Source organism: Salmo salar, chromosome ssa06 (genome assembly GCF_905237065.1).
Source record: "Salmo salar chromosome ssa06, Ssal_v3.1, whole genome shotgun sequence".
NCBI classification, from domain to species: domain Eukaryota; kingdom Metazoa; phylum Chordata; class Actinopteri; order Salmoniformes; family Salmonidae; genus Salmo; species Salmo salar.
The window spans coordinates 62,996,730-63,021,227 of record NC_059447.1 but is presented as its reverse complement, the minus strand read 5'-3'; the positions used below and the strand labels follow the sequence as shown (position 1 = coordinate 63,021,227).

Genomic DNA, 24,498 nt, shown 5'->3' with positions numbered 1-24,498 from the left:
TAATTGTTAATATTTCTACTTCCTCGCTGAAGCCACAGAGGAAAGATCTCTCCATCTCTCCTTGTCCATGCAGATATTTTCCTCACAAAAAGATAAACATTCGCTGGTACAGGTGTAGGATGTTAATTTGACCTATATTGTCACAAAAGAATCCTGCAGCAACAGGATTTGAACATTTGATCCATAATGTTGCTTGATTGGTGGTTAGGCTATTAGCTGGCCGAAGGTACCCTGTAAAAAAAATCATGTTGTTTTTCCAGTAACTTAATGGCAGCCAGAGACATGTCAAAATAAATGTACTGTTAAACCACACGTAACTGGCTGCCAGTAAGTTGCTGTAATAACAACAGGAATTGTTATTACAGTGTAGGCTAAATGAAAAGGGCAATACTGTTAATATAACCATGTTTAGTGCAACAAAATAGTGATCAAATTAAGATCCTACAACTGTAGCTGTATTGTGCTTATGAAGGTATGAACAGCATAAACGGCAGCCATCATTCTTAATGATTTTGTAATGAAATCTGTCATAGGAGAGGCAAAGCATGTAACGATTGACACACAGATAACTGTATCCACTCTGAGACACTGACCCTAGCAGTCATGATGTAATCAGTCAGTGACGTGGGGTCCACTGGTATACCGTGCCACTTGGGCCAAGTCATATCTGATTGGCCATGGCTGTGTTTCAGAGCCCAGAGAGGCCAGGGGGCCATAGCCAGACGACTACAAAGTACCCAACGTTATCCAATTGACTCAGCAAACCACTACAAAGAGCTCCCCGACCACAAGTACAACACACAGAAACACCCTGCTGCATCCTGCACGCACCCACACTCACTACACCCCGCTACCCCTCACACCCACACTCACTACACCCCGCTACCCCTCACACCCACACTCACTATACCCCGCTACCCCTCACACCCACACTCACTACACCCCGCTACCCCTCACACCCACACTCACTACACCCCGCTACCCCTCACACCCACACTCACTACACCCCGCTACCCCTCACACCCACACTCACTATACCCCGCTACCCCTCACACCCACACTCACTACACCCCACTACCCCTCACACCCACACTCACTCCACCCCGCTACCCCTCACACCCACACTCACTACACCCCGCTACCCCTCACACCCACACTCACTATACCCCGCTACCCCTCACACCCACACTCACTACACCCCACTACCCCTCACACCCACACTCACTACACCCCGCTACCCCTCACACCCACACTCATTATACCCCGCTACCCCTCACACCCACACTCACTACACCCCACTACCCCTCACACCCACACTCACTACACCCCGCTACCCCTCACACCCACACTCACTATACCCCGCTACCCCTCACACCCACACTCACTACACCCCGCTACCCCTCACACCCACACTCATTATACCCCGCTACCCCTCACACCCACACTCACTACACCCCGCTACCCCTCACACCCACACTCACTACACCCCGCTACCCCTCACACCCACACTCACTATACCCCGCTACCCCTCACACCCACACTCACTACACCCCACTACCCCTCACACCCACACTCACTACACCCCGCTACCCCTCACACCCACACTCACTACACCCCGCTACCCCTCACACCCACACTCACTACACCCCGCTACCCCTCACACCCACACTCACTAACACCCCACTACCCCAAACTCAAACACTCACTACACCCCGTTACCCCAAACTCAAACACTCACTACACCCCGTTACCCCTCACACCAACACTCACTACACCCCCTTACCCCGCACACACATATACACACACGCACACCCTCCACCTCACACTCCCTTTGCCCCTCACATACACCCTCCACCTCACACTCCCTCTGCCCCTCACATACACACATGCACACCCTCCACCTCACACTCCCTCTGCCCCTCACATACACACACGCACACCCTCCACCTCACACTCCCTCTGCCCCTCACATACACACACACTCACACCCTCCACCTCACACTCCCTCTGCCCCTCACATACACACACGCACACCCTCCACCTCACACTCCCTCTGCCCCTCACATACACACACGCACACCCTCCACCTCACACTCCCTCTGCCCCTCACATACACACACTCACACCCTCCACCTCACACTCCCTCTGCCCCTCACATACACCCTCCACCTCACACTCCCTCTGCCCCTCACATACACACACGTACACCCTCCACCTCACACTCCCTCTGCCCCTCACATACACACACTCACACCCTCCACCTCACACTCCCTCTGCCCCTCACATACACACACGCACACCCTCCACCTCACACTCCCTCTGCCCCTCACATCCCGAGCCCGGTGCCTCCAGCTGTCTCTTGAATCACAGGGCTCAGTACTGATGGATGGCACATGAACATGACACTCGGCCCCGGCACTCCTCCATCCCAGCCACGTCTTTGTTAGAGGTGAGTGTGTGTTGTTACAACCAGGCCGTCCTAATTTTAACTGCTAATGGGCTCGCCCCTCTCTGGATCCAGGTCCCTGCCAGAAATAGGAGGCACAGTGACTGTCAGGGTTATGACAAGGGGCAGGGCCCCGAGCCAAAACACATTTGAGCCGGGTGGAATTTCTTGCCCTTGTGAAGATGTGGCTCTAATATTTTCCTCCTCGATTTCTTCCAGACTACTCCCCAAATGCTCCCTGGTCAACCGCACACCACATCTTTCAACCTCATCCTCACCCTGGTTATAAATGTACCTCACCCATAAAACTGTCAGGAAAATATATAACTTCAATATGCAACAGGAGCCGGGTGATGTAACGTGATATTTGGTTGTTGTTAGGCGAGTTTCTATAGAAGGGGCAATTTTACACATTTGCCACGCCCCGCCTCTCCCTTCCCCGCCACTAGGCTGAACCCTCGCCAACTTGGCATGGCACCACTTGGATGGCCAGGAAATATTTTGATCCTATTTACCTTTTGAGTGGCGAACAAGTTCAAGTGGTGAACTTGCAGAGGGGGCTTCCGGGAGCCATCAGACACACACACACACTGTACAGAGGGTTAAAGGAATATTTCACTCAAAATACAAAATGACATATTGGTTTCCTTACCCTGTTTTGTTTCCCAGAGACAGATATATAGTTTTTCAAATACTTTAGCAATTGTGGCACAAATTCAATGCAAGTCATGGTACCTATATTAGCAATTTGTCATGCATCATGTCTTCCTAAATTATCGAAAATTGATTGTGTAGCTCATTTTTTGTAATTTGGGTGAACTATCTCTTTAATAGTAATACGCCCTTCAGCTTTACATTATGAAACAGTTATGGAGTTATGGAACAAATTGTATTCTCTAAAATAGAGAATCAGTCGTATCATATGAATCTAGGATAAAAAATATTTCTCTATTGCATTTTTCAATCAGTGTCTACGGTGGCGTATTGTCATCATGCCTCACATAAGAGACCCATTTTAACACTAAACCAGTAAGTAAACAGTCCCTGTATTGTCAAGGTTTTCTGCTAGATAGCCATGGACATGGTCCTTTCAGCTTCTGCACAGAGAACCAAACATCACTGCCCAGAACAGTTATTCAAATATTAATTGAAATGGCTGGCCTTGCTTTTCCTGGTTTGATAATAATTTCTTTTGAATTCTAAATTGAATTCTTGGAAGTTTGAATAACACTGAAAGTACTTTTTGGCTTCAAGAAATGAAGTACAGGGGTTTTCTTGTTTGGACATTTTTACATAATGACCAATGTGAAATTGTAGTTTCTCTATGATTAGTTGATTGTAAAAATGTAGTTGAAAATAATAATTAGCAATCTAGGGCTCGATTCAATCAGATAGAACATTAACCCGCGTTGGCTGACATCCACATAGCAGATGTTTTGGCAGTGTTGGGGGTGTAACTGAGGTATGAGCTGACAAATCAGTGAGCGGCTCCTGTTGTGTGTCACAAACCACTCCCCTCCTCATTATCCCTACTGCATTCAAAATGGTGATAGAAAGTGTAGGCCCTATCAATGATAGAAATAGACTAATGACTCTCAAATGTAAAACCATTAACATAAACAAAATATAGCCCACCATAGCCAGCTCGTCCTTATTTCTGCTGTCGAAAAGCATAAATGAGGAAACATTTTCAGAATTGCCTACTTCTAACGCGGTTACATGGGATTTGTAGGATTATTAAATCAAGTGGTCCAATGGAATAATGTCCGCGATAAGGTAATGCAAGGAGCCGCTTGTGGATTTGACAGCTCTAACTCAGTTCCACCTCAGACACCACACCACCAAAACAAATGCAATGCTAAAGCAGATCGGATTTAATCGAGTCCCCGATGAAAGTCTAATGAAATAACAATTATTATTTGATAAATATTTATTTATTTGGACTTTGTATTTACAATTCCTTTAACAAAACATTGTATTTTTTTTTTACATGCAACCCACTGGGCACACATTGGTTGAATCAACATTGTTTCCATACCGTTTCCTCTCATAGCTTGCATTGTCTTGGCTCAGTCACCCCTGGTAGTTTTTCAATAAATTCTATTAGACTCATGTCAGGCGTGTCCAAAGGAATGAATGGGTGGATGAATGGAGTCAGTGTGAATGTAAGCTCCACAGCTGATGCTCCCTGCTCCCACTATTAAAGAGTGTTTGGATATCCACATTTCCTCCCAAGGCCGAACCACGACTTCATCGCAGTAATACTAGCAACAGGTGTCTCTGCCACGTGAAGGGGCTACTGGGGCTCTACTGTGCATATCACGCTTATCTTATGCCGTGTCGTGCTACATAGTCACAGCCCTGCCAAATCAATCAGACACACTGCAGGCCCACTGCTTCCTAATTGTCATAATATTGCCGGCCCTGATGTAGCAGGCCTCATGTTTAGAAGATGAAGTGCTGTAATTAGAAACGGCAGTGGGGTTTCTTTTCTTCTTGATCATTACATTTTAAATGATCATTAGCTCAAACAAAAGAGCCATGGTATACCACCTAGGATTTGACCTATGACCCCTGAACCTTGTGTAATTTTCTAAGCACCCCCATAATGAGCGCAGGAACTTCTGGTTTTAGTGACCTCCTGGAGGAATCTGTGCCTGTTCTATGCTCTTGCGCTGCTGGGCCTTGTATGGCTGTGTGGCTGGGACAGGTGTCACAATATCCCTCCTGAAACAGACACTCTCTGTTTCACATTTCACACTGGAACTCCCACCTCTAAAACTGTTGCTGTAGCCACATGGTGTGCAGGGGTTCACACCAACAGAAGACCACAAACTCAATGATGATCAATGATCATTCCTCATAGACAACATGGAAGTCATGTCATGACAGGGGTTTGTCACCAATGACCTTCATCTTCATTCGGTTTAAGGAGTCAGTTGTAAAATATGAAAATAGCTATATTAGCAGTTTGAGGAGGAGTTCACACTTTAATTGATTTGTAAGTATAAGAATGTTTTTGTAGAGCTCCTGAAATAGCTAGATAGTGATAATAATACTTTTTAATTCATAATGAATGTTTAATTGCTGGGACTAAAACATTGGACACACTGAACATTAGGTTAACACTGCAAACACCTGAAAAAGCATATCCTACTAATATATTCAGTCATAATTTTGCAGAACGCCTCCTACCCCACCCTCATTCAGCTACTACGTTAAGCATGTTTGTGTTCCTCCTCACTTCAGGCTTGCTCTGGTAATGCCTTTGTGTGCCACCCCTTTCATCCCCTCACCCTCACCCCTCCTGGCAGTAGCCTTGGGAGGACCCAGGCAGATTACCTACAGCCTAAATGGAAGGCCAGGGCCAAAGATCCCTCTCCATCAGGGGACCAAATAATGATTTTAGACTTGAGTCTTGGTCTAGGCAGCTCCCGTGTTGAACACAACAAGAAATAAAAGCAGTCTGTGAAGTGCACTCTACCTCCCCTCCTTTCCACCCCCTCTCTACCACCATTAGATGTGTTGAATGTGCTGTTGTCTTGGCGAGTTAGCTCCTATTAGCCTGGTGTTTACACTCACCTTCCGTTTCTTGTCTTAAAACGATTTGTGTTGAAATAGAAACCATGTCGAGTTACACTGACTAAAACCACCTCATTGTTTCTGAGCTGTTACATCAGAAATGGAGAGTTATTGCAAATGGTAATGTTATCTGACTGACAGGTGTGGTTGCGCTGAGCTCTGAGTGAGTATAATGCACAGGAAAGGAGATACATTTATCATGGTCTGTCAATGGTGTGCGTACTGGGAGCGGAGTCAGGTGCAGGAGAGCAGAGAGTTGTGAACAGGCGCACACTTTATTTAGGCAGGAGAAACCAACAGACGGACGCCACTGCGTCGAAACCTCCATCCAATATGCCAAAGTGCAAAAACGTGCAAACAGTCACAATAATAAAGTACAAACAAATAAACATACCTCGTGATATAAAACACGGAATAAACGCACACCAGAAACAGCATGTCAAAAATGACACGTAACACGAAACAACCACACACAAAGACATGAGGGGGAACAGAGGAATACATACATGTAGTGTGATTGGGGAATGAAAACCAGGTGTGCAGGGAACAAGACAAAACAAATGGATAAATGAAAAATGGAGCGGCGATGGCTAGAAAGCCGGTGACGTCGACCGCTGAAAGCCGCCCGAACAAGGAGAGGAGCCGACTTCGGCGGAAGTTGTGACATGGTCAAAGAAATTGATGTTCCCTTTTCACGCAGCATCCCTTTACAGTATGCCTGTCTGTCTTTACTGACCATTTCACTACCACCAGTGAATTGTCAAGTCAATTATTTAGCTCACAAAAAATTACATTATAAAGTGGGTGGTTCGAGCCCTGAATTCTGACTGGCTGACAGCCGTGGTATATCAGACCATATACCACGGGTATGACAAAACATTTATTTTTACTGCTCTAATTACGTTGGTAACTAGTTTATAATAGCAATAAGGCACCTCAGGGGTCGGTGGTCGGCCTTGTCATTATACCACGGCTAAGGGATGTATCCAGGCACTCTGTGTTGCGTTGTGCGTTATTGCTTAATTATAGGCCTCTCACAAAATCCAGCGAGGACATTTGAATTTAATAAAATTGGTGAACTGTTAAAGATTTGAAATATTGATGAAGATGATGATGACTATGATACCAACAAAGATGATGAGTGTATGAATAAGTTAAATAAGTGCTGGAATAATCAGCCCTTCTAAAAAAGTAGAGTACTTTGTTTGTAGACCTGAGACAATGCTAAGTAGACTGTAGACAAAACAGGAAGATAATGCCTCGATCAGACAGACAGTGTCATTGCATCAACGCTGAGTAATAAATTCTGCAATCAAACTTGTTTCATGATGTAATCCCAAAAAATGTGTGGATATGTGTGCAACAAAAGTTCAACATTCACCTTTTGCTACTATTTCGGTCAAGTCTATGCAGCATAGAATTTTATGCATTGGATAAATCGAACGTATGCACCACACAGAACGCACTGCTGCAAGGCAAACACAGCATTCCATTGGAAATTAATGTATTTCTGGTTTACCAAAACGCAATGACGCTGCAGGTCTGAACGAGGCGTAAAGTCAGCATGTGTTGCATGCATTCATTCCACCACTGTGACCAGTGTTACTTCCAACCGTGCAGTGATGCTGGGAGACAGATTTCATCTGAAATCAGAGCCGAGCTGTTAATTGTGTGTTAAAGAGGGCTGATGTGTAAGGGGCCTGGTTCTCTCTGTCACAGCACAGGGCTGGGTTTCCCCCATGATCATATTTCTGCCACAGCCAACACGGATAATTGGGTGCAAAGACGATCTCTTATCCAACTAGCCATCAAAGAGCTAGAATCATCTTTACCTTGGATTTCCTTTATGGGATTTGTCCAGCATCAGACAATTTTGTAGGATATTTTTAAATAGGTTAGTGTCTTTTCAATTGTTGAAAAGGTTAAATAAATAATTAGGGTGGGAAAACATTTGTCCACGCCCACAATGACCGTGAAAGCAGAGAGAGTATTTGCATATGAATTGTCATTACCTGTCTCACATTAGACTAGAGCAGCATGTCTATAATGTTAGCGCCTTCACTCCAGTGCCATTATTGTTTGTTGTGAAATGATATAAATGTGTGACCTCCTCCATCTCTCTGTCCAGAGCTGGTTGAAGGAACCTGAATCCACCAAGCGTTTACAGAGGACAGGAATACCAAACATTCCAGATAGATTCCTAGTAAAATCAAGGATGTGCCCGGCAATAACTGTCAGTGGAAATGGATAGAGTTCCTTTGCACTTTAAGTTAGAAAAAAATGTCTACCTCCCAATATTTGATGAGAAACAGGTGGTTGTTGATTCTTATCATTCAAACTATGTAATGCACTCTGACCCCGACACAAATTGTGACCAAACTGTTTGACCTCTGACCTTGGAATCTGACAGGCCACCTAGGGATTGTGGCACAGTGTGGGGTTGGAGTCCTGCATTCCTCTCCTTATTGTATTTGATCTGTTTACATAATTCATTAACACTACAAAACATCATTATGCTACATTCCTTATATTGACATCTCAGAGTCTTATTGTACTCGTGGGTGGAATTTGGGTGAATCAATTTACTGTCCCAATTGACTACAGTATACTGATGTTGTACAGGATGCATGTCCTGATATACACTGAGGGATTATCTTTAAAGCCTCCATTGCAAAGGACATAAAATAATGTTATTAATAGGCCTATACAGCATACCACAGACCCATGAAGCTTGATGCATCAAGGTTTCCTATCCAGGACCTATCAAACTGTAAAAGTATTCGAAAATGTACTTTTTTAAAAGGTTTAGGTTTCGAAATTATTGACATCAAGTGCATGTTATTTACCAAAATGTGGACAATGTACTTGGACTCCAAATTAAACATAACGTATGAAATGAACATATTGGTCTGTAATAAAGATTATATACAGGTAACATGCAGGTGCATATCAAAGGAATGAAGTACAGGTAACAGTTGATATCAGGATGACATTAGACTACAAGTGACCTATCTGGCAGGGCTCCATTGTTCTTAATTTAGCATCACGCAGCTCATGGTAGTAATGAAAGGTTTATTGCAGACTTTGGACAAAATACACCTGGTTGTGAAGTGCTTTTGTTCCCTCATTGGTCGGATGCAGGCTCGTCCAGAGACACGTCAAAACGGCTGGCTGTGTAATGTCTTTACTTTTTCCGCCACGCGCTCCTGTCGCACTGACGGTGCGTAAAGACCGAAGGCAGGACGCGCAGCGCAATTGGGATAGAAACTCCGCTCTCCAACGTTCCAAGTTACTTTAACCTCTCCCCGTCTACAATCTCCAATGAAGATTTTGCTTATTCCGTCAAGTTACTATCCGTGAGAATTCGCTTTTTTCGCCATGAGCTGCTTGGATGTTATGTATCAAGTGTATGGTCCACCACCTCAGCCTTATTTCGCCGCAGCTTATAGCCCATATCATCACCAGGTACGTTATTGACGGGTTGTTTAAACTACTGGCAGACTTGGTTCAGGGAAAGTTTTGTCAGACTTTGATGAAAAACTTTAATTGCGCATTATTATAAATAATTTGATTTATCCAGGCTTGCTGTATTTTGGCATTGTCGACTCTCAAAATGATTCTGCATGACAGCCTTCAGTCGATTGTGGAACCAATAGTCCTCCTTATCTACAGTTACACCTATTTAAGAGGAACTTATTAGCCTATTGACATGCTTACTTTTGATTGGTGTTCCTTAATGAATAATGATAGCCATTCCTCCTTGTATTGTTATTCAGAAGCATACCTAATTTGCGTGATAATATGTTTAGTTGATAACATTATATATATATATGTTGTTGTTGTTGTTGTTGTTTGTTTGTTTTAGTTGCTTAGGCTATCGCTCTCCCTCCGTCTTGTCCTGCAAAATCGAATCACTCAGGCTAAGGCTATTGCATACTTTTCCGTTTAGGCTACTGAATTTGATTGTGTCTTCTATTGCTATTTCAATTAGGATATTTTGCAATGCGTAAGTTATGGGTTAGATAGGCCTATTGAAATATGTAGATTGAAAAGGCCAAGGCCTTTATTAACTTTATTAACCAATCAATACAAAATACTTATGGGTCATTAATAGAGTTTAGGCTTAGGCTATGTTCGCAACTTTTATTAACCATTCGTCAAGTACAATTATTATTATTTTATTGTTTTCATCTGTAGGCTGGTATTTATGACTTTTTACATTCATAATAATTATTTTGTCTGGACGTGTCCACTTTTTTTTCATAAAATGTAATTAGTGCTCTGGTAACGATTTCGTTGGCGCACGTCCTGTGATACATATCTGTAAATTAAGTTAATGCTGCTTGTGCATGCACAGGAACCTGTAAGGCGTTTGGGATATTCGGTTTCCAGACGTGCATTGGTGCTAAGGCCCTCTTAAAGCTGTGCCACTTTCTTAAAACCTCTCACAGTCAATATACAAATTCAGATCTTTGTTTGCACAGAGAGCTGGTTTTCAAATGTCAAATAGTGCGAACGTCTTCTTTAAATGTAGTACGCAGAGAGAAAAGGGAATACTGGGATTCACTTCGAAACTCTCCAAAGCTCACATATGGTTGTGCTACTCTGTTTATTATCTATCCTGATTGCCTAAGTCACTTTTACCCCTACCTACATGTACATATTACCTCAATTACCTCAACTACCGCTGACATACTCATTGTATATAGTCCCGTTATTGTTGTTTAATTGTGTTACTATTTCATTTAAAAAAAATACATCTAACTGTTCTTACTTTTTAACTCTGCAATGTTGGGAAAGGGCTCGTAAGTAAGCATTTCGCTCTGAAGTCTTAACGTGTTGTATGTGACAAATACAAATTGATTTGATTTGAAGGTTCATAATTAAGAAATGAACAGATATGCTCACGGGTTTAAATTGAATAGCTAGTTTCCTGAATCCAACAACTGCCTCCCCTTGAGTAGGCCTATGAATGAGGAGAGGATAATAAACTTATTAAGTACCTGCCATTTTGAATATAGCCTAAAAAGCGCACAGATGCCACAATATAACGCTAATGCACAACTGTTGGACGATCATGAAACGCGCAGAAATGTCACACCTTGGTTTCACCCAAATGGACGGCAGGTAGCCTAGCGTTTAGAGCGTTGGCCAATAACCGAAAGGTCTCTTGCTCGAATCCCTGAGCCGACAAGTTGAAAAATCTGTCGATGTGCCCTTGAGCAAGGTACTTAACCCTAATTTCTCCAGGATAGCCTTTGGGAATGCCTGGCCGTGACCCACCAAATGATTATGTGCAGGTGAAATTCAAGTTGATAATTGTTAACTTGATGCCTTGATAGGAATTCATATCAAGTGCATGTCAAGGCTATTCAATTCTGACGTTTTTTTATCGAATGTTTCAGAAATTAGCATTTTATTCCAAAATGCAAGAAGCGCAAGATAGCATCAGTGGGGGCAGCTCGTTCTCAAATCTCCCTGGGCCGACGATAAAGGAGGAAGACTGCGCGCGCGAGAAGGATCACCCTCCGGAGGCCGAGTACCTGAACTCGCGATGCGTGCTCTTCACCTACTTCCACGGGGACATCAGCTCCGTGGTGGACGAGCACTTCAGCCGGGCCCTCAGCCAGCCAACCAGCTACGTCCACGGGTCGGCCAGCAACAAGTCCGCACGAGGTAGGCCTACATCCACCTCATGGAGAGGATCACAGAACCGCACCAAACACCTGTCCACGAGGTTTCATTTAATCACAATTACTGTTTTTAGGCTTATAGACTATAAAGGATGGCATGTATGTCTTGAATGCAAGTGGGTTTTTAGTTTTTTGGTATATTATTGTGTTCACATCTTACTCAAATACACTTCCTTTTAAACTGGATTTTTGGAACAAATCAATGAATCCCCTGTTTTGCTCCCATAGTTTCAGTTTCAGTTTGTAGTCATTCACTCTCATTTGTGTTGGATCAAAATCGCAACGGAATCACAAAGTAAAACAATATTGATGGAAAGGCAGTTGAAAATACTAACATGCTGTTCTGTGGAATGTAGGGCTCAGACTTATTCACTATATTGTAGGGGAATTTGTAGTGAGGGTTTGGTAGGCTATAATTTGTTCTGTTGCACATTACTCCCTTAATCAATTAATTTAAAATGTAATTATACTACCAATATTATATAGCCAACCATTCTCCAATTTTGATCAACCATCAGGAATAACTGAAAACAATATTTATCCATGCATCTTTTTCTCATAAAGTTTTCCTTTATTTCAACCTTTCAAAATAATTGAATGATCATAGTCGTTTTTTTTTGCCATATTCTCAGAACTGGCTTATTGATCCTCACCCACAGATACATTCATAGTCTTTACCACTTAATTGATCTGTGACTGAGCATTTCAATGTGTCTGTGGATTCCCAGATGGATTATTCCCGATGAGCCAGAGGAGTTTCCCCCCGTCCTTCTGGAACAGTGCATACCAGCCCTCGTCCCTGAGCAGTGCCTTAGGATCCTCCTACTCAGAGATACCCTTCCCTGGGGACCCCTACTCCTCTGCCTCCCTACACGGCCACCTCCACCAGGCCACCCCAGAGCCCTGGCACCACTCACACCACCACCACCACTCTTACTCACTCGGCGGGGCCATCGGCACCCAGGGCTCCCCCTACCCTCGACCCAGCATGCACGAAGTCTACGGCACGCACTTTGACCCCCGCTACAGTTCTCTGCTGGTGCCCTCTGTCCGGCCGCACCGGCTCCCTCCATCCACTGTCCCCGGACCCAGTGCCTCACCGTGTGACATTGGGAAGAGTGAGTCAGCCAGCTCGGCCTGGACTGGGGCGTTCACAGGGGCAGGGGCAGACATCAGCCAGAGCATCGGCCTCAATGTGGATGCAGGTAACAACAACAGCGATAACAACAACAGCACACAACATGCAGTGTTAACTCTTCATAAAGGACTAGCTGTTCCAAGTGCACTTCAGAATAGCCTGCATGATTTCATTTCATGACTACTATTGTACGCTCTACAATTCATTTCATGCAAAAGTTAAGAAACGGTGTGATGCCTTACACCGGGGTTATGCTTACATTCATAACATTATGCAGGGTTTTGTTCTCCCCGGGGGAAACAGTTGTCTTGTCAAGGCCACTCTCCAACACTAAGAAAGACAATGTATTTATGGGTTTAACAGGTTGAGTTCTCTGTCTCCTCTTTCTCCTGGGAGGCAATATGCTTTTACACTTTTCTGCTTAAGGGCTTCCTGCTTCTACATATAAGCCATTTGGTCTCCCTCTTCCTAATCCTTCTCTTGCCCTCCCTTTTCTTTTCTCTCTTTTTTCTCTCTTTCCTCTCCTCTCAGGTCTGCAGGCCCAGGATAAGAGCAAGGACTTGTACTGGTTTTAAAGCTCTGCTGCCCTTCCAGGCCTGAGCTGGCCTCTGTGTTTTTCTGCACTGTATGATATTGACAGACATTTTCTGTAACAGATTCTAATCTCACTTGCAGCTCGATGCTACACCTTCAGTGGCGGAAACATCCTCAGCTGAAATTACTCCATTGTGGATACTCTCTGCTGGAAATGCAGTGGACAAGGGAGAGAATCTAAAACTCAGTCTCTCCTACTTAAGAGAAAGGAGGGAAAAACCATGCAGGACTTGCTGGACAGCTTGCCAGAAATGCTCAGTGGTGTGACTGACAAATGTTATCTGGCCAAGACTGGACACTTTCCTCCAAAGAGGACACTTGTTGAAAAAGAAAAAAAGAGTGAAACTGGAACGTAAAAAAATAGATTTGACGAGAGCATACTCGAAGACTGGAAAAACACTATTTGCTATTGTGTTTTTTAAAAATCCATGAAAGGAGAGGAGCAAGAGAGAGGAGTATTCTCTAACATGACTGAAGTGAGCAGCGGCTATTTGAAGCCATTTGACTCTTTCTTGCTCCCCAGCAGCTGTCAACGACAACTGTTTCAGTACTCAACGGACACACACAATCGTAGTGTCACTGCACAGTGTTTGACCAGGGGCTCTGGACTTCATAAATTGAGCATTTTGTCAAATCTGGACCCCGACCCATAGGGAACAACTGGTTTGACTGGTGATTTTGAGCTGCGGGGTGGACAGGAGGTAGCAGAAGTGGACACACACAACTGTGCTATGTATGTCTGTGTGCCATATCGGGGCAGTGCTACAGTATATGTGATCTTTATGTACTTATTCCTCATTGTTTTTCAGTCATCCCAGGTATAAAGCAAAGTCAAAGTCAAACAGTCATTATCCATGGTATATTGTATTGTGAACATATTAATATATTGACCTTTTAAAGTATTTTTTCTTGATACAGTTGTAATGTAATGTCAATGTGTTGTCTGCCTCAGCCTGTAATTATAAAGCAATGGGACAATGTGATTAAAACTCAACTTTAGACTCTGTGCTCACGCTGAACTGATTATTTAGGCAAACATGTATACGGTAGATAAAATGCGTAATCTATAGAATACACCATTTCATAGACAGTCCATTTGAAAACTATCCTGTTTGATGATGTGAGTCAGCCTATTGTTCTGGTTCATTTCTTCAATTATATAATGTATACAAAATAGATATCGTTCAGCCATCTGCAAGCACAACTTAAAGGAAAATTCCACCCCAAAACAATCTTTTGTTATTTGTTTCATTAGTCCATTGTTGACAAAAATGTTTTGCTTGTCAGCAATCAAGTTCTCAAGATATGTAACCTTCAAAATACAGAAATCATCCCCTATGATGCAAATTGCATCATGTGATGCTGTGTTTTGCATCATATGACAACAATGGACTAATGAAACAAATACCAAAAGATAGTTTTGGGGTGAACTTTTCCTTTAGGTGTTCAATTTTTACCTTACACTAATGCATTATCAGTGTACTGGGGTTTGCATTAATCTTAAATCATTCTCTTGTAGATACTGAATGCTGATGCTTCAACTTGTCAATGTAAAGACATATTTCTAAAGGGCATTCAATACCGAACACCAGCAAAAGTCTATGAAGTATTTGTACAGAATAGAATTTGACCTTGTCTGGAAGAATACTATTCAAGAACATTCAACTAAGATGTTCTTGAAGAGCTACTTTATTAAGGAAAAATGGACTTACTGTGATTGTGATATGTGGTTGTCCCACCTAGCTATCTTAAGATGAATGCTCTAACTGTACGTCACTCTGAATAAGAGCATCCTCTAAATGACTCAAATGTTCAAATGTAAGAGGCCAGGGATATTTCTTTCACTATATTCAACACCGTCTCTATTTTCTCCATGGACATACCTTTTGTCCTTGAAGACATACAAAAGGCTACATACAAACAGGCCACAATTAACACATAACTTCATGATCGGAGGGAGAAAAAGGAATGGAACGGTCATAAGAATCAGGGGGCTGAAAAGGAAATAGGGGGGAAGAAAATACCTTTCCCACAAATTCAAACAAAAGAAAGTGTGATGCTGCCGCCATGTGTTCCCTTTCTTGGTTGTGTTTCAGTTTAGCACTGGACAGCTGTCGATTAATATCAGCTTCTGACAAAAGTGATGAATGACAAGAGAGAGGTGGAGGGTCTCTCCCTCCCCAGAGAACCTCTAACAAAGGAATATTTTCAGAGACATTTTTGTTTTTAGCAGTTAATGGGATGACGTGCAATTGGCAGGTAAAATAGGCTACATGCAGTGTTTGGGCCAATTAATTACTGCATCTAGGCTAAGTGGAAAATGATTGGTGCGTTTTAAATCTATCAGTGTGTGTGTTCTTATAACATAATTGTTATTGGTAACCTAACATCAAAGTGTGGGCTATTCAGCGACATCATGGGTAAAAACAATTGCTTGTTTAAATGGGATATATAGCCTACTGTGAAAAAAAGGGCATAGCATAATAGATTGGTGTGTAGGCAATAACAGACCAATGTTTTGTTTGAGTGTACCACCCAGAACTGTGCATATGGAAACCGTGAGTCTTGTTCCCATGCCGTCGGCACCACGTGTCTGACTCGACCTGTTCCAAAGCGTGCGAGCAGGCTGGTCCTCGGAAACACGCGACGGGACACTCGATAGCCTTTCGTGTCGCTATTAGGAATATTTGTGAGGTTAACACATAAACTGAAAGCAGGAACTCATACATGTTTGGTTGCTATAGAGATCGAGCGGAGCTGTCATTAACATTATCCTAAAAACACCATTTATGGAGTGTGTGATCTGGCTCCAGTTGTCACTGTGCGTGACCTTCCGCCTCTAGACAATGAGCTACCACGGAGTTACGGCAAGTCAGCACAAAGACAACAGGGGCACTGCCTCCGCTATCCCAGCACCATCTCAATTTAAACATTTAAACATCAAATCAACATGGCTATATATGCTTAGTTTAGTACACTGAAAACAAACTTAAAAATACCAAAAACTATTTAGTCCAATCAATGTTGCTAAATATTATGTCCATGGTACTTATTTCTGTCTGTGTATGTCTGTGTGTGTGTGCGCAAGCAACAAAAAAAAAAGTTGACTCATCCTACTCGTAGACTGGTTGAATGCCAATCCCATCCTCCTCTCTTTCATGTTGGAAAAACGGTCTATGGCTCTGTCATACAGTATGCTTTTAGTTTTCATAGGCTACCTAGCTAAAATGTTTGCTAGCCTAACTTCCTCGCATGGTCAAAAATTAACCAGCTAAGTTAGCTAGCTAGTTAATGTGAGCCTACTAGGCTACATCTAGGCTACATATTGATCTTCAATTGTCTCAGGCCAGTGACAAAATATATGAATTTATGGTTAGATCAGAATCGCCATCATAATCATTGGCCTGTACAGAGAATTTAGTCAAAACCACCAGTCCAAATCCCCATCTCCATCCATGGCTTAGGAAAAGCGACAATTTAGCAAGCTAGCTACTGCAGGACATCAACACAAGCAGAACAGAAACAGACACGTTTTTCTGACAATGAAGATGTTTAGCTTAGGATGTGATTTGATTGGTGTGAAGCCAAATCCTAACTGGCGCCAGGACAACCCACAGGTGAGCTCAGTTCAGCAATGATGGGCTAATAAAAAATTACAAATATTATCAAGGGAGGCCAACTGCTTACTGGCATCCATCAATCAAATGCTACTGCGGCAACATATCATACTCTTTTGTTCCAAACAGAATCAGATACATGGGCTACACATACTGAGACAGAACTGCGCAGTTTTCCTCTCTCGGATGATTTCTCTGGTGAGATTCAGCCACTTGCGTATTGACCGAAAATGATGAAAACACAGAGAGATTAAAATTATTTTATATATATTTTTTTCTTGGTCAAGTATTTGGGGAAGCCTGGCTTCCCTTGGCATCCATGAAAACTCGCCACTGCCTACCATAAGACATTTTGATCACTGTGCATATTAATTACTTTAGGCTTCTTCAATATGCAAAGAAGTATATCACTTCTATAGGCTATCATATGCATACATACTCAAGTAAGAAAATGTTCCTACACTGGCCTTCTCACTATGGTCTCATAAAATGTGCACCTACCCTGTGGACAGTTTATTTGTGCTTGCCAATATAGAAGGTATACATCGACACATCAGTTTAGCCTGTGTGCTTAAAATGACATAAACCTGTAGTGGTTTGTCACAACCATGCAAATAAACCATTGGCACTATTTACATTTGTTTGAGAATATCATTACCCTCAGAATGAAAAAGTGCATCTGGGATATTCCATCCTGCACAGTTGGAGCACAGTTGCCTTGTAATATAACCTCCGAGAGTTGAAATAGGATTCTAAACACATGCCAGGCTAAATGGCAGAAGGCATTGTGTTTTTTATTTAGTCCATGAATTAGGCATAATGTGATCTATCGCCAGTGCTTGACTTGTACAGTCGTGGCCAAAAGTTTTGAGAATGACACAAATATTCATTTCCATAAGGTTTGCTGCTTCAGTGTCTTTAGATATTTTTGTCAGATGTTACTATGGAATACTGAAGTATAATTACAAGCATTTCATAAGTGTCAAAGGCTTTTATTGACAATTACATGAAGTTGATGCAAAGAGTCAATATTTGCAGGGTTGACCCTTCTTTTTCAAGACCTCTGCAATCCGCCCTGGCATGCTGTCAATTAACTTCTGGGCCACATCCTGACTGATGGCAGCCCATTCTTGCATAATCAATGCTTGGAGTTTGTCAGAATTTGTGGGTTTTTGTTTGTCCACCCACCTCTTGAAGATTGACCACAAATTCTCAGTGGGATTAAGGTCTGGGGAGTTTCCTGGCCATGGACCCAAAATATCGATGTTTTGTTCCCCGAGCCACTTAGTTATCACTTTTTCCTTATGGCAAAGTGCTCCATCATGCTGGAAAAGGCATTGTTCGTCACCAAACTGTTCCTGGATGGTTGGGAGAAGTTGCTCTCGGAGGATGTGTTGGTACCATTCTTTATTCATGGCTGTGTTCTTAGGCAAAATTGTGAATGAGCCCACTCCCTTGGCTAAGAAGCAACCCCACACATGAATGGTCTCAGGATGCTTTACTGTTGGCATGACACAGGACTGATGGTAGCGCTCACCTTGTCTTCTCCGGACAAGCTTTTTTCCGGATGCCCCAAACAATCGGAAAGGGGATTCATCAGAGAAAATGACTTTACCCCAGTCCTCAGCAGTCCAATCCCTGTACCTTTTGCAGAATATCAGTCTGTCCCTGATGTTTTTCCTGGAGAGAAGAGGCTTCTTTGCTACCCTTCTTGACACCAGGCCATCCTCCAAAAGTCTTCGTCTAACTGTGCATGCAGATGCACTCACACCTGCCTGCTGCGATTCCTGAGCAAGCTCTGTACTGGTGGTGCCCCAATCCCGCAGCTGAATCAACTTTAGGAGATGGTCCTGGCGCTTGCTGGACTTTCTTGGGCGCCCTGAAGCCTTCTGCAGAAATGCAGTGGAAATGTTTTTGGGGGATTCAGTTCATTTCCATGGCAAAGAGGGACTTTGCAATTAATTGCAATTCATCTGATCACTCTTCATAACATTCTGGAGTATATGCAGATTGCCATCATACAAACTGAGACAGCAGACTTTGTGAAAATTAATATTTGTGTCATTCTCAAAACTTTTGGCCACGACCGTACTGAAATAGGTGCCTGTACTCATTTTGAGTGCTGCTACTGTTTATATTTAGATGCAGGAGCTCCGCAATACTTTTGAGCTAATATTCCGTAAGAGGAACAGGAGCTCAAGCATTGGAGGTGCCGGTACTCAGCTCCGGTGAGCTCCTGCCCAAGTCAAGCACTGTCTATCACACAGCCTCAGCTTCACCATCACACGCACTGCCATGCTCGCATTGCCACAGTCAGTTCTCTCTTTGCAGCGGCAGCATTCCACAGCTCAGATTAATGTTAATCAAGTCACGTTCAGTTTTGTCTCGGTCATAGTCCTACTGGGTAGAGTATATGGCTCGGTCTTTCCCCAAACTCAAGACAGGATCACTTACACGTACCACCTGAGATACTGGTAATGTGCTACATGCAGCCATGTGTTGCAGTAATGTCTTATTTTCAACTCCGTTCATCTTGTTTTGCGAGGAGCCCTCATGACCACCATTACAGCATGTCATCTCTTTAGCCTCTGTTTCTGTCTTTGTCTTTCTTCATGGCTCAGGAATCCATCAAATAAAGGTGAAATAAATAAAAAATTGATGGACTAGCTGCTGTCAACGATTCAGATGAATTCATAGAGGCTGTTTATGAAAGAAAGGAAAAATCAATCATGGTCCTCTGTAATGCACTGATGGTCAACAATATTAATTAGTGGGCCGTTAAAAAGGTCACAGGCCAAAAGACAACTATTGACAACATGAGAAACTCGCACAATATATCTCAATAATTAATAAGGTTAATCATTTCTACAGTATATCGTCATCTGTGTCTGTGAGCTCACTTTTGTATTAAAAAACTTTGATGATACAAATCGCTAGGGGACATTATTTGCTCATGAAATTAATTAATGTCAAGGGCCAGACAAGACCTCCTGGTGGGACAGTTATCACCCTGGGGCCTCTGTCATAGTATCACTGTTGTAATGCCTGCTACTTGGCCCTCTCACCACCATTGAACAAAGGAGTCGGATGTTGGAGTTTGTATGATACCGCCTCTCCCTAGTTGTAGAGGAATGCCAACCACACTAATGCTGGAGCTGTAGAGCAGCTCTATATGACATTCAGACCATCCACATGTGCCACATGGCTGGCGATTCTCACACCATGGCCATTGGCATTTTTCTCATTAGTCAACATAAGCACTACAAATGCGAACTTGAAACCATGTCAACACAGGAGCATCATGCTGAAAAAGGACAGACCCCCTGATGGTGCTATGGAGCAAACTGTTTTTAACACATGATTTTAGGTGAATATTTAATTTAGGCTGCTATTGATTTGAATGTATTTTAAAGCCAGCAATTCAGCATATCCATCTACGTACTACATAGCTAGAGTGGTTACTCCTCTACCAAGACTCTGTATTATCTTAAGTTTGACCTCAAACTGACATTCCATGTCTCAGGGTGGATAGAGGATGTTCCTGAAATACCAGCTGATTTAAGATCCTCCAAACCATTTTAGTCAACTGGTCTGTGGGGGACCTGTATTCTCCTTTGGGGTCTACTTTAGAATGGTTTATGGCAGACAAATGGTGATACACTTTCAACAATGTGGGGTTCAACAAGGGTTCTTCTAAGATCCTCAAAGTTCTTTGAAGAACCTTAGGGTTCTTGGCACTGAAAATTGCCCCCAAAAGGTTCTTCGAAGAACCCCATAGGAAGTGAAAAGACAGCAGGTGCAGGCACTTAACTGAAAAATATAAAGATCTCCTCAATTTAAGAAGGTTTGTTTCTTGTATGATCTAAATTGATATTGTTTTATGATGATACCATCTATCTTTTCATATTTGTGCAAATCTTTCTAAAACAGAACATGAACACAATTCAATGGATATCAATCAACAAAGAGGTAAGAATATGTAGGCTGTAAGAATATGTTGAAGGCTAGCTGTATTGGGTGCAGATGACTGAACTCTTTACTTTTTTGTTTGTGTCTGCAGGGAGAGAGACAAGGAGGCATACAAAGGTATTTCAATTAGTGTTGGTATGTTATGCAAATCACATATACCATCCTCCTCCCTTACCTCGTCAATGAAAATCACATAGGCCTCTACATTACGGACGAGGTATGTGTATGAAAACCATTATCAAAACAGTTTTTTTTTCATTCACATTCACCACAAAAACAAAGGTATGAATACTGTTGTGAGCATGTTAAACATCTGTATAATTTGTTAAACATCTGTATAAACATCTGTATAATTACTATTTTTGGGATTCACAGACTTCAACCTCCTTACACCTCTGATGAAAATCATTCCGGCTATGGATATGGAGAGCATCAGCACATTAACATCAATACGCCAGAGGATATACCCATTGGACTTGGTGCTCAGCTGGGAGTTTACTTCATATTTCGATTTTTTTTATTCTGCTTTGCCACTAAAATCCTAATAAACACTGACAACTAAAATATTGTGTTATTGTTGTTATGCATATTATTAATAATAATAATAATAACGGGAAGGTAGGGGTAGTTAAAAGGTTCTTCGAGGACCCATTATAGGGGGGTTACTCCACAGCTTCAATTTTAAGAACCCCTTAAGCATACTCCAGGAAACGTTTATTTTCAGAGTGTAGGAGCTGATGCCATTTTGAACTCACATAGATCTGAAGGCATGTCGTTCATCATGTAAAACGTACTAACTATAGAACAGTGGAATTACATTTATAAACATTACACACGTTGGACTTTATTATCGAAGACCCAATAAAGATTTGTTTTAGAGTGCGTACAGAAGCTTTTGCCCAATCTGTCGTGCCTACACACAACGCATATATTTCATCAATATAGAAATTACATTTCTAGATGGACTTGAAAAAACAGACTGAAGAACTCAAAATCTGTGGGGTAGAAGTGTTTACTTTTACTTTTCAGCCAGTGAACTTCACTGCCATCTCAGCACTGATTTATGAAGTTTGGAGTAAACCTGTGTTAAGTGAGAATATCCTATTTCACTGCAGCACTCACTGTTTGCATGTTAACTGGGCTGGAACACTCCTAACAATGGGAAGGAATCATCATGGCTTGTTCTGGGAATTCTTCACATATCTTATACGCTTTGCTACAGTCCTCTGGGTGGGAGAAAGAAATTCTGTGGTTACAAACGACTGAAAAAATGTCACTGGAAGGTAAAAGAAGATCTTGCACCGTGAATGAGGCCTCAACGAGAAATTGTTGACATTGGAGAGAGTATTTGTTAATGCACCTTTGTGTAAGAGTTTTGATGGACACATGAGTCTAAAACAATGGATGGGGGAACGGAGAAAACACACTTTCAAGTCCAACAGCCAATGGCAGAGTAAAAGCTTCAGAGCTGTGAACTTCAGCCACAAAGTTATCGACTTTCCACCTGCCGCCAGAGGAAGAAATCACTGGTTTTATTCCATAGCTTTATTTAGCTTTTCCATCATTGCCTCTCCATAACTTCCCACTTTAGCCAACAACAACTGTCACTGTCCCCTGTGGAGTGTATACCGTAAGAGAGACTAACTGAATGTGAATTTACACACAAACACAGAGTTTCTCTGGAACTGGAGCCCCTTGGTGAAATACATGCATCAACAAAGTTATTGACAACCTACATTAACAAATCACAAAATGTATGATCATGTTGTCACACACTTAATATGTTGTGAAATCTGTTATGAATGTATTGTAATGTTTTTAAAATGTATAACTGTCTTCAGCAGCTGATGCCTTGCCAACAGCTAAAGGGCATCCATAATAAATACAAATACAAATCTGTAATTACTGACCAGAAATGCGGGACATTAAAGGAGAGAAGAAAAAGGCGTGAGTGTTGACAAATATCTGTGGTGATCGCTGGCCAATACTTTACAGCCAAAACTGTCTGTTGCTGGATAAATCAAATGTTCTCGGAAAACATACAGTCAATTGGTGTTAAAGATGGAGACTCATGATCAACCAGACAACAACACAGGTAATGCATTTTAGAAAACCAGGTACTAAGGGAAGTGTTTTTCCGTTTTGTTTTGGTGAAGACATTCTTGAATTTTCTAGCAATTATAAATATTTGGGTCTCTTTATTGATGAACATATTACCTTTCTATACGAAACATGTGCCCTGGCCGAATCAGCAAGTAGAGCTCTTATGGAAAACAAAAACACTCCAAGATATTGGTTATGCTATGTATTCCAAACTGTATCAGACATGCGTGTGTCCTGTTCTGGACTATTCAGCAGGAATGTCTGAATTTTTCAACAGTCTGACTGTGAACATCTGTACAAAAACCAAATTAAGGGAGACATAGATATGATCATAAAACAACTGTTGATGCAATATGAAGAAAATGGGTGGAGGAGATTATTCATAAACCCAAATTGAGAACCTTAAGAACCTTAAGGGTGAATTTGTGTGTGAGAGACATATTATGTATAGCCCACCTAAAAGCAAGAGATCGCTATGTGCACAGGTAAGATGGCGCCAGAGAAGAAGGCAGACGTTTTACGTGTCTCCAACCGATTGTGTTTTTTGTTCGCTTATTTGTGTTTTTTTGTAACTTATTTTTTAACTTATTTTGTATATAATGTTGCCGCTACTGTCTCTTATGACCGAAAGTAACTTCTGGACATCAGGACTGCGATCACTCACCACAGACCGGCAGAATCCTTTTTTTCCTTTAACAAGTCTGACGAGCCCAACTCGAACGATATACTGCTTTCTCAGGAACAGGCCCAGATCCCCGAGATTTATGTGAAGAGGAGGAGGAGAAAAAGGGGCCAGAGTGCCTTCTGAGAATTCGTAGGCGATCGAATAAACCCCCACTTCCTTCCACTCTACTAGCAAACGTGCAATCTTTGGAGAATAAAATCGATGACCTACGCACAAGATTAAACTACCAACAGGACATTCAAACCTGTAATATCTTACGTTTCACGGAGCCGTGGCTGAACGACGACACTATCAACATACAGCTGGCTGGTTATACACTGTACCGGCAGGATAGAGCAGCGACGTCTGGTAAGACAAGGGGCGGCGGATTATGTATTTTTGTAAATAACAGCAGGTGCACGATATCTAAGGAAGTCTTGAGCTATTGCTCTCCTGAGGTAGAGTATCTCATGATAAGCTGTTGACCACACTACCTACCTAGAGAGTTTTCATCTGTATTCTTCGTAGCTGTTTACATACCACAACAGTCGGAGGCTGGCACTAAGACAGCAATGAATGAGCTGTATTCCGCCATAAGCAAACAAGAAAATGCTCACCCAGAGGCAGCGCTCCTAGTAGCCGGGGACTTTAATGCATGGAAACTTAAATCCGTTTTAACACATTTATATTAG

General features: G+C 42.3%; 1 protein-coding gene across 2 annotated transcripts; it reads left to right on the top strand.

Moving 5' to 3' along the window:
- Positions 1–9,106: 9,106 nt before the first annotated feature.
- On the top strand, positions 9,107–14,454 carry vgll2a (vestigial-like family member 2a). Of its 2 annotated transcripts, none has more exons than XM_014205145.2 (4): positions 9,107–9,493; positions 11,434–11,704; positions 12,450–12,926; positions 13,535–14,454. In XM_014205145.2, the coding sequence occupies exons 1-4, from the start codon at positions 9,407–9,409 to the stop codon at positions 13,573–13,575; spliced, it is 876 nt and encodes a 291-aa protein (XP_014060620.1). In that variant the 5' UTR covers positions 9,107–9,406; the 3' UTR covers positions 13,576–14,454. The 2 variants fall into 2 exon arrangements, with proteins under 2 accessions (XP_014060620.1, XP_014060619.1); XM_014205144.2 differs by having other exon boundaries at positions 13,391–14,454.
- The last annotated feature ends 10,044 nt before the right edge of the window (positions 14,455–24,498 follow it).